The sequence below is a fragment of the Oryzias melastigma genome, linkage group LG24, assembly GCF_002922805.2.
Source record: "Oryzias melastigma strain HK-1 linkage group LG24, ASM292280v2, whole genome shotgun sequence".
NCBI classification, from domain to species: Eukaryota; Metazoa; Chordata; class Actinopteri; order Beloniformes; family Adrianichthyidae; genus Oryzias; species Oryzias melastigma.
The window spans coordinates 8,172,683-8,184,250 of NC_050535.1; the positions used below are offsets into that span (position 1 = coordinate 8,172,683).

Below are 11,568 nucleotides of genomic sequence, written 5' to 3' on the forward strand. Positions count from 1 at the left end.
TGATAATAGCTGGGAACCAGAGTTCACATGTTGTGCAGACTATAATAACAGACACTCGGCATAATATAGAGTGGATAAGAAGCAAACTGGAGTTTGGCATGGGAAGTTGCTTGAATGTTAATATGCACTCAATGGAAAAAGCTGCAGTTTTTGCTTTAAATTTAGGGCTGAGTATTGGTTATAATTTCCAAAAACGATTTGATTCACAAAAGCCTGAATCGATTCAATTGTGATTTTTTTTCTGATTCTTTCCATTCTTCAATTCAATTTTAAGTTTACGAATTTATAGACATTTGTTTAGACATACATTAAAAATCTACTGTTTAATTTGAATATATTTATATTAATCTGATACAGTTCACACATTGTGAAATTTATTAATGAAATAATGAGATGAGATAATGTTAATAGCATAGTGTTACATTGTTTCTCTAAAGGAGAAATTCTAACAAAAATGTTCAGATCATTAACATTGTAAACATTGTTTTGCTTCTCCTGGAGGGCGTTTCAGTTTGGCCACTAGGTGGCGATCACACTATAGACGTACACATTATTACAGAAGAAGGCAATAGTATGAGGGAAAAAATGAAGTTTTAGATCACAAGTAGTTACTTTAAAAATGATTTTCTTAAAATAGTTTGGAAAATTAATGCCTGTGATTAAATAACGATGTACATTTAGTCAACAATGTATTTTTTTGGTTAACCGAACGTTAGCATTAGCCGTCCTAAGGGAAATTCTATTGAACGTTAGCATCAAGCTAGCAGACGATGTATATCTTTTGTGAATCGATTATTGATCTATCAAGCTTGTTATTCTTGTGCGACTAATGATGGCGTGAGACTATAGCACAGCGGGATGGGGGCGGGTTGCTCTGTCAAAAGTCCCGCCCACAACCCAGAATTGTATTTCTAATGAGTTACTACCACTGTGCATAAAATATGTCTCAATAGGGTTTTTGATTTTGGCTGAAACTTATTTATCATAATAAAAATCCCTGGAAAATATTTTATGATAGAAAAAAATATGATTGGAGTGGGACTTTAAAGGGTAACCAAACCCTAAATCAACTTTTTTTGGCTGTTGACTTCTTTAAATGGGGCTTTAAAAGTGCTGTCTGTTGGATGTTGCCACATTTTTGATAAATTAAAATAAACTTGTTTAATTCTTAAAATTATCGTCAAAAAACGCCTTTGTGTTGCCCCCTATAGGTTGAATTGGGGTATTACAGTTGGATTTTTTTGATTGATCAAACCATGTAAGTTTCAGAGGTCCCACATGATAATCTGCAGCTCCAGTAATCATAACAGTCCAGACCTCAAGCCCCACCCCTCGAATTGGATTTTCACATTTTGGCTGTGGGCGGAGTCATCCTCCAACCTCCCTGTTTGGTCACCCTTTAAGTCAAAATGGGGGTGATTATGCAGTATTCTGAAGCATCAGCCAATGTTGGAACACTGACCATAAGAGTTAAAGCATGGTTTATCATTTGTACGTTTTTAACGCTATCTATCTTTTAATCTGCTCTGAAAAAAGTGAAACATTGGATCCGTTAATAAAAGTTCTGTAATTTTTGACATTTAAAATTATTGATTTTCACCAAATTAAAATATTAAGTTGATGGTTACTAAACTCAGAAATTTAATTTGATACAAACTAATATTTTTAAATATAACAAATAAAAGGTTTCTTGTTTATTGATCCAATGTTTCACTTTTTAGAGTGTTATGTAGTGTCAAATTGCTTTAACTTGTCTATATTTGTCTTTTATGTCAAGTACCTTGTGTTTGACAGCGTGTTGATAAAAAGTTCTTGATTGATTAAAGCGATTGAAGTTTCTAAGATGCAGTTTTTCTCATTCTCTACTTTCAACCAAACTGTTTAAATTGTTATCCATCCTGACCCATCATAAACACCCATTACTCTTCTGATATATGGAAACGTTTTGAACCCTGGTCGTTGCAAGGCTCTAACTCGAGGTGGCAGGATTTCAGGATCCATTCGTATAATCATTATTCAGGATGAAACATTTTGAGAAATGGGCTAAATGCTTTGGTGTTTACAGTGTGGGAGATTCTCCAGGCTCCTAAAGGAATTCCTCCCCTTGAGCTCCAGCTTGGACGAAGGCCACATGGAGTTCTGGCCCGGATTATCAACAACATAGAAAAGAGTCCAAACTCAAGCAAAATTCTGGGGATGGTATAGACATTAGAAGAGAATTCCTTTTTTATTTGGACATATATCTCTGAAGAACATGCTTCTGGTCCAAGAAGATCATCAACACCTTGACAGATGGAGGTGAAACTTTGACAGTTTTGCAGGGAGATATGGTCTGTAGCTCGCCTCCTACTTCCAGCTCTAATGGGAAAAACCCACTGGGAATAAATGGTGAGTATAAGTGGATAAAGATGATGCTTGTTCTGGACAGAAAGACCACAAATATTTTCCTCCCAAACCTTTGACAGTATGGAGAGATGAAGCGTCCCCGAGGAGATGGGTGAAAGACAGAACTTCAGTGTGGCTCCACCAATGGAGCTGCTTTTTTTTATTATTATTTTACTCTTTTAAACCTTGGTGTGAATCATACTTTAATGTTTAAAAATCAGCTTTTGTTAAATAGCTTTCCCTCTAATACTAGTGATGCAACATCACACAGAATTTTAGTCGATTTGACCAAAAAACGACAAATGTTTCCCATTATTTTTGGCTAAAAGTGACTTATCTTATGTCCCAGGATGCACTGGCTTCTGAAAGAATAACAAGCCAAGTATTCATGAGAACAAAAAATATATTAATTTTTAAATATGTTAAACCTTATTAAATAAATATGAATGTGAATATATATTTATATATTTTTAAAACTTTAAGAACCAAATTGTCACAAATTCTCAAAATATTCTGTGTTTTTCTTTATTTCATTGTTTGAAAAGTATGAACATAACCAGATGTTTCCCTTTACACATTTTACTGTACTCAAATAAAAGTTGAAATTAAAATAAAATAAAACAAGATTCTAAACTCAACTTTTCAAGATCCAAACAAAGCAACTCGGTTCTAAGTTAAACATTATCTTCAAACACATTCTCTGTTAAACTGAATGTACACTTTTTTTATTTTCCCAAAACATTTGGTTTTCTTTGCAAAATCTTATAAATGTCAGTATTGTATTTTCCCTCACAACTGGAAGACTGGGATTTGGGAATTTAGGATCTGTCTGTACATCTGTAACCTATCAAACACATTACACTACTTTTTTTCCGTCTTTGTTGACATAAAGCCAACACCTTCCTGCATGCCTCACACATGAATCCCAACAAAACAAACAAACAGACAAAAAAGATTTTCTTAATAATAATGTTATTAATTCTGACTAAAGCATTTAATTCTTACATTAAATTCTGTTAGTTTTTTACTCATGTGGTTAGCGGATTTTCTTTGATTTTCTGCATTAAATTTCAACATGACATTGATTCTAGTTAAAATTTGATTGTATCTTCTGTAATTTCTCTAAAGAATAATGAAACTTGTTCTAACGTCACCCAAAGTATGTCTGTTTCTAATTTGCTTTATCTTTGATAAGTCTGATAGTCTGACTGAGGCAAATTTAAGTCAAATTATGGTTAAAATATAAGTGGCTGTGGGATTATCATTCATAATTTAGGAGTTCTGACAAATGTACTCATGTAAAGATGCCAAACGGAAAAACTTCCGGGCTGAAGCTTGAGAGTAAAGCAGCTGCAGTTCACTAAGTGACCACTAGGCTTTTAACATAAGAACAAAAATAAACAGACTTAAAACATGAAACCAAATGTGTTTGCTCTGTGACTAAATTTAATATTTATGAAAACTTTGTTTTATAGGTTTATATCAGTAATTTTCGTTCAAAGAATTGTTGTGCTTGGTTTTTTTTTCTGCATAATTCTTTTTTTTTTTTTTTTTTAAAGGCAAGATATGGTGAGGTGGTTACAACAACACTTACACCATCAGGTTGGAAATAGCTCAAAATGGGGCAACAATTCCTCATTGAGGTTGAAAATGAAAGTGACTGGAACTGTAATAATTTACTACACAACTCAATTCCTTCCTTCCTTCCTTCTAATTCAACCAAACCCAGCAAAATACTTCCCTTTTTTGACATCTGCGGTTAGAATTAATGTTCAAGACAACTGTATGTTGGAGAATTTTCATTATAGTTGAGCAAAATTGTATTAAATGATTAAAAAAAAAACTAGCTTCACCATAAACTGACTTCCCTTTGCAACCGATCTACAGCTGCCATTTAGAAACTGTTGGTATTTTGCACTTTATTTTTTAAATAAAACTTACAAAACTGTCATACAGAAATAGATAAAACCTTTTCTTTTTAACTAATAAACTGTTTTCTTTGTGTGTCAAGTTTTTGAAGCACATTCTCACAGCATCTCCAAAGCTTACGTGATCACTTCAGAGTGCTTGCAATATTTTCCAATTAGTTCTAATAAATCATATTCTTAATCACAGGCTAAACTGAGACTAAACACACTAGGGACAAAAAGTTACTGGCTTACAGGAAGTAACAGTTTCCAACTCTATTTGATCTGAAATCAGTACATTTTTTTCTGTCTTTTTTTGCACTTTTTACTATTTTGTTTGTGTCGCTGTTCGTATATCTGGCTATAATTATTCCCCACCATGCAGGTTTTAAGTGAGGCTGCGTACACTGATCTGTCTTGGATATTTTTAAGTTTACAGCATGTGAATCAATGCTTTTCAACAGTTTGAAGGAAGGAGAGTCGAGACGACGAGAAACTAAATCCGAGTCACACTTAGTTGAGCACAAAGTAGCACAACTGTAAACAGTAATGAAAAGAATGATCCTGCTAGAAGCAGAACGTGACAGTTTCAACAATGTTTTTCATTTGGATCTGTACCGGTTGCAGATGGTTTTAAATGCAACATTCTCACATTCTCCTCCTGCACTTTATTACATGAAGAAAGCTGGAGCAACACATGGGGCAATTATATTGTCCAACATACTGGATAAAGAAGAAGTGTTAAATGGTATTGAGCGCAATTTCATTTGTTTTGAATTGTTGTAAATATATTCGTTCCTATTTGTTGTTGCAGTGGGTCTTTGGGGAGCTCCACATCCAACATAAAAGCACAATATTTTCTTCAAAAATTGGCAAAAATAACTTCTTAAAAAATGTATAACATATGATTAGAAAGGTTTAACTAAAATGGCAAGAAAAAAAATGTTTTTACAGATTAGGATAAATGCCACATGACAGTAAGAGTAAAGTATAAGAAACATGTTTTTAAAAACCGGGGAGAGTATGGAATTGAAAATAATTGAATCAGCTAAAATTATTTTTAGGCAATTGTCAACTTAAATTGTCAACAGTTATAATAATAATTGTTATTATTACGTTATTACTATTATTATTATTAAAATACATTTGGCATTTTAAACGAATTTTATCAGCTAAAATATATTTAGATGTAGAAAAAAATTATTCTTTTTTTTTTTTATTTTTTTTTATTTTTTTGCTCAGGCACTACTTGGTCGTCAATATTGCTTGTCATCATTCAAGACCTCAAGATCAACATGGCGGCCACCGGTTCAAAATCGGTTCTTTTCGTCTGTCTGGGTAAGATATATTTGATGAACCCCGTAGAAATTTCGAATAATTTAAATAAGACATTCGGTATAATAACTAAAATCGTGTATGAAAGACTTTTGTGGTTGTTCAAAAAGTGTAACGGTCGCCCCAAGAGTTTGAGGGCATTCACTTCCGGCTTCGGTCCAAAAAAATTCTATGAAACACATTGTCACAAACTATTTTTACTTATATTTTGGTTCATTTTTAAAACCAGTTTTTAAAGTATTTTGTTAATATTTTCAACATTTTTTGGTAGTTGGTAATGCATAATGGCTGCGTCGCACGTGTGAAGGCACGAGCTTTCGATTTCAGCGCAAAAATGAATTAAAAACAAGTCTGGTCGTGACAAACGAGGCTGAAGTTAGCTTCCGATTCACTAGTGCGCTAAAGTAACATTCCTCTGTATTTTTCACACTTGGAGCACCAAAAAACAGGTCCTGTTCAAAAACCGCTGCACCCGGACATCTTAAACCTGGATTATATTATGCTTTGGATAGTAAAGTATATATTAAACCCAGTTTCTGATTAGTGAAAACTTTATTTGATTTGGGAAAATGTGAAATAGGATTATTTTCACCATGTTTTTGCACACTGACACCTAAGAATTTAACTCCTGCTATATTTAAAATAAAAAACTAACTTCATTTTAGTGATTTAAAAACACAGCGCTTGCACTCAAGTGTTTATTTATATAAAAAAATCAAATTAAGAATAAAATGAAAAATATTACTAATCAAACTTGGTCTTTAAATTGAATAAGCATGCAAGATTAGATCTTAAAAATGCAATACAGACAAGAAATAACAGCTCATAAATAAAAGGAAAGGAAACAATTATTTTTAGATACTTTTCTGGGGGAATTTTTTTTAAGTATTTTATTGATGGACTAAAAAACAAATTAGAAGATCTTACTTTGGTGTAAAACTGCAAGCTAAAAACACTAACATGAAGATTTCGGTATGATAATAGTAAAAAGGGTGTTTAAGAATTTATCTCCTTATACCTTGTGTTTTGTTTTTCCTTTATTTTTTTTTTCTTAATTTATTTTAGTTTTTCTAATAACAAAAACACAATTTTCTTTTTTTGAAACAGGGAATATCTGCAGGTCCCCCATCGCTGAAGCTGTTTTTAGGAAACTGGCAACTGATTCTGGTGTTGTTGATCAGGTAAAGAGTCTTATCACTTTAAAAATATGTATTCATAATTGTGAAGAGAAGTACTTTTTATGCTTGTCTTATTGGAATTTTGTTATCCCAATGCATATATGTACGAAAAATCTGTTTGATAATATTTTTTGTCAATTCTTTTAAAAATGTAATACTACATACACCTTTCTTAATGTGTTGGACATAGAATGTAATAGAATGTATAATGTTTGTGTGCGTTTTTACATGTTTTAACCATTCCAGTAATTTTTTCCCCTCAGGAGTCGGGAGCAAACCTGTATGTATGAGAGATTGTGAAACGTTGTATTAAATGCCTTTCTTTGTCTAGTGGAGGATAGACAGTGCTGCCACCTCCACCTATGAGATAGGAAACCCTCCAGACCACCGCGGTCAGGCATGCATGAAGAGACACAACGTGCCCATGAAGCACGTGGCTAGGCAGGTACGACCCCCCCCATCACTTCTTAGGGTAGCTAGCATTTGTGTTCTCTGTTGTTTCAGTGGGTCATAGACAGTGCTGCTACATCTGACTGGAATACAGGCAGCTCACCGGACACCCGTGGTCTGGCTTGCCTCAGGAAGCATGGCATTGAGACGAGCCATAGAGCCCGACAGGTACAAACGAACCTGGCTCGTCTCACCAGTTGGTGTGGGTGTCTGAGTACGGTGCCTCCATATTAACTAGGTCATATCATATAACACTCTCAAGTTACTAAATCCAAATTTAGATGAAATTCCTTTGAGGTTTGAGTAGTGTATTTTCAACAAAACTCAAAATAAATACAGGAATGGACAAAGGACTAATGTGTTTTGGTTTATCTGGTAGACACGAACCTGAAGACGTCTATGTTTATTTTTTAAATAAAGATAAACCAAGGCCACAATCCAGACATGATGGTAACCAGTTCCGCCATTGCACGGATTCCAACAATAATCTGAACCGATTTCGTTTTGTGCCCAAATTGCAAGTTTTGCATCAGTTCATCATTTCACACTAAGCATCTTTCAACTGTAGGTGGCAGACATGCACTAGTAAACAGTAGAAGAAGAAGAAGCCCATCCCTGCTTGACAAGTGTGAACGTCATATGTCTGTGTGTACGTAGCTTAAAAGTTTGGTTTGTTGTGGAAAAAACAAAAGTAAGATGTCTCTTTATGCTCGCTTGTTTAAATATTTGTTAACTCTGTTTCTAATTATTTTATACGATGGAGTATTAGGGCCATGTAAACAAACCAAAAAAATATTACAAGATATAAAGTCGTCACAATTTGACTTTTTCTCATTAATTTTTGACTTTTTTTTTCTTGTAAATCTGTGTGTTTTAAAGTCATATATTTACTACTTTTATAGTCATAAATTTATTACTTTAAAACACGTACATTTATGAGAAAAAGTCATAAATATAGCCTGTGACTTTTATAAATGTACAACTTTTTTTTCTCGTAAATTTACAACTGAAGTTGTAATTTGAAAAAAAATGTTTTTCCTTGTAAAATGACTCCAATACTATGTTGTAATTTTACTTTTTTATTTGATAAAAAATAGGGACAGTTTCAGTTAAACCAACAGTGCTGTCTTGATTACAAAAATCTAGTAATATTTCACCCATTAGGTTTTTCTTTTTGTTATATTTAAGCTTTTTAAGCTGTCTCATGAACACTTTACAAATCAACATTTGATATGTTTTTTAATCTTAAAAAAATAATAAAAAAAGTCAAGATGTTCGTCCGTTTGAGGAATCAGGCTCATGTTGTGCTGATTCATCCTCAGACTGACCCCCAAAGCTCTCATGGCGGTTTCTAAACGCCTTTTCAAAATGTTTTTCTCACCCTTTGGCTCCTGGATTTAACACCAGGCTTGAGAACTGCCACCTCCCGGGTCTGTCCTACAGCAAGCCTGTTAAATCACATTTAAGCTCTTTAAATCAGGTATGAGGAGTCTGGACCTTTTGTCTTAACCCCGTTCAAATCCATGCAGTGAGCTTTCCCTTTTTCTTTCATTATACATTGTGTTTGTTCTCATAATTTGCCTAAAGTCTTCTGTGTCCAACAGAAAGGTCAAAGGGGGGGTTCTGGTGTTCCCAAATGAACATGCATGTTTGTCTTGTTAAAAGAACACATTTCCTAGTTATTTATAACAAATATTGTGGGATATTTTTCTCCTTTCTGCAGCGGCCAAAAAAACATTTAGGAGGAATGACATTTTAATTTTGTGTGCTCTGAAATTTTATCGTTGAATCAACAAAATATGAGGAATGAACTTTCACGTTGGCCAAAAATAATCAGCCGTAATCACTTGTGTTTTGTTCTGTCACTGTTTTAGTTTAGAGCTGTCAGAAGGATTTTGAAGCTGAGATTTTTTTTACGCTTCTATTTCTGGTCAAATATTTAGGGTAAAAACTAAATAAAGTATTTATGGTGAGTTAAAAAACAGTTTTTTAGTAAATACTGGAGTATTTTATATTTTGAAATTGAGGTTTTGCTGTCAATTTTTGTTTCAGAAGTTCGGAAATTCTTAAAACCTTGAACACATCAGCAGAAATATTTTAGAAATTACTAATATTCCAACCAAAAGTGAATAAATTTACTGATTTGGTATCCGAAAAATACCAAAAATTATTAAAAACAAATGCTAAGTTTGATACTTTAGTAAATAAATTAAAGGAAAGCACAGAATTTGCTCTAATTTCCCTAAATCAAATAATAATTTATTAGGTTTATAGCTTAATTATAGATGTAACAATACAACGTTTATAGCTGGTTTATGTTTTAATATATTTATAGTGTGTTTTGGTCCCTTTTTTACAAGATTGTCGACAAAAAAAAAAAAGAAAAATGGTGATCCAGCACAAGTTGGTCTTTGTAAACCAGAATGGGAAAGGTGCGCCGCCCTGACCCTTCCTACAAGAAACTAATGCTTGAAAAAGGTTCCTAGGTATATATTTAAAGGAAATGGACCAGAAGTGAAAGAATCCGGATGGTATTTTGGGTACATTTTGAGCATAAATAGTTTGTCGCAAGAAAACCACAATAACATAATTAATTAATTAGCTTCTTTACAAACTTTATTTTAGAAAATCACACTTTTTTGATTGTGTTTTTTATTGTTTTCACGAGTCCCAACATTTTTTAAATGCAATCTATCGAATTTTAATGGAATTCCTCAAAGAATCAAACTGAGAAACTCGCCTAAACGTGTGGATGGTTACACAATATGTCTTAAAAAAACAGTTTATAGATTTCTACTTACTTTGTAATAATCGCTTTTCAAACATAAACACTGAATTGTGAAAAAAATACAAGTTTTAAGGCATTTAAGATCCATCTGAGTGAGTACATTCATTTACATTTCCTTCAAACTCGATGTATTTCTAGGAAATGTGACTACTTGACCTCATAAAGCAGAAGTTTTATGACTTAAAGACTCAAAACGTTACATATTAAATGTGATTTTTAGTAATATTAAAAAAAAAAGAACCTCTCTAATAAAGATTTTCTTTTTTTATATAATTGTACTTGTACCATTCCCCTCATGGTTTCATTACGGCGTTATCTCTGAGATTTTATCAGTGCACAAACACTGTTATCTGCATCTCATTCCTCATTTCTAATACAAGCCTCCCCAGCTCGTGCTCGGCCAAATATTTCAGAAATCGAGTGGAGATCTCTGCCAGGCTTGTGAACAGGCTTTTTTTTTTTCTGGATTACTCCTGCTCGGTGTAAACCGTGAGAGTGTCGAGACTGCAGGAGCAAAGGTCAGCAGTCAATGTGATCAGTGAGTGTCACCACCAGAGAACTGAAAGAATGTGACACATGGAAAATATTCAAGCGGATATGCATAAGCTAAGTTAGTTTTATCGATAAATATAAACCTTTTTTTCTTTAAGTGCTATTTGTCATATTAAATCATGACAAGTCGAAGTCAGAACGCTTACAGATGTTCTCTCAGCTACAAAAACTCTTACAGTTTATATTGTCAGTCGACAATAAGACAAACACGACTTGATTAAAGTCAGTTTAATGCTTTTAGCAGGAGTATTTTTGTTAAAACGGAGAAAAGTGTGGTGTCCTGATGACTTTACCGGAGCTATAAATTATGGGTATGCGGAGACTCCAGATGATTTGCAGATCTGTCAGGGTCAAGTTTTAATGCTTTTACTTTGGCGTGTTGTATTTTCAAATATCAAAGATAAACATTTTAAAAGATAGAAATAATAGGTTTGATTTGGATCGATTCAATTCTGATCTCTAATTTGATTTAATTCCATTTTAAGTCTACACATTTATTTAGAAATGCATTAACAATCTGTATATTTGTTGACATTTGATACAGTTCATAATGTAAAATGTATTAGAGAAATCATGAGATTGCTAATACCATACAGTGTTACATTTAGATAGATTCTCAAACTAAGAAGCTCTAACAATTGTTCTGTCTCTCCTGGAGGACGTTTCAGTTTGGCCACTAGGTGGCGATGATGCTATAGCATTACACCTTATTCCAGAAGAAGAAGAAAATATGAGCAAGAAACTGTTTTGTATGGAAGCCCAAACTGTTCTTAATTAAATAAATAAATACAACATTATTTAATCAAGCAACACTCCAGTAAAAGTCTTTTCAATAAATAATTGACCATTTTATTATGAAATACATTTCATTAAAATTTAAATGGACCATTTTATTATAAAATGTTTTTCATTTTTAGTTTAAAACATCATTTTTATGTTAAAAACATTTCAAAATAAAAATATATATCATAAT

The 11,568-nt window shown here is 33.0% G+C and overlaps 1 protein-coding gene across 2 annotated transcripts in view; it reads left to right on the top strand.

Moving 5' to 3' along the window:
- Positions 1-5,311: 5,311 nt before the first annotated feature.
- The window catches only part of acp1 (acid phosphatase 1), an 11,499-nt gene continuing 5,242 nt past the window's right edge, over positions 5,312-11,568 (top strand). Inside the window, exons 1-3 of one of the 2 annotated variants that reach the window (XM_024291698.2) lie at positions 5,312-5,630; positions 6,735-6,808; positions 7,137-7,250. In XM_024291698.2, coding sequence (XP_024147466.1) covers positions 5,588-5,630; positions 6,735-6,808; positions 7,137-7,250 — 231 coding nt within the window. In that variant the 5' untranslated portion in view covers positions 5,312-5,587. Of the gene's footprint in view, positions 5,631-6,734; positions 6,809-7,136; positions 7,251-7,309; positions 7,424-11,568 lie in introns of both variants that reach the window. The other variant, XM_024291699.1, reaches the window with a different exon arrangement.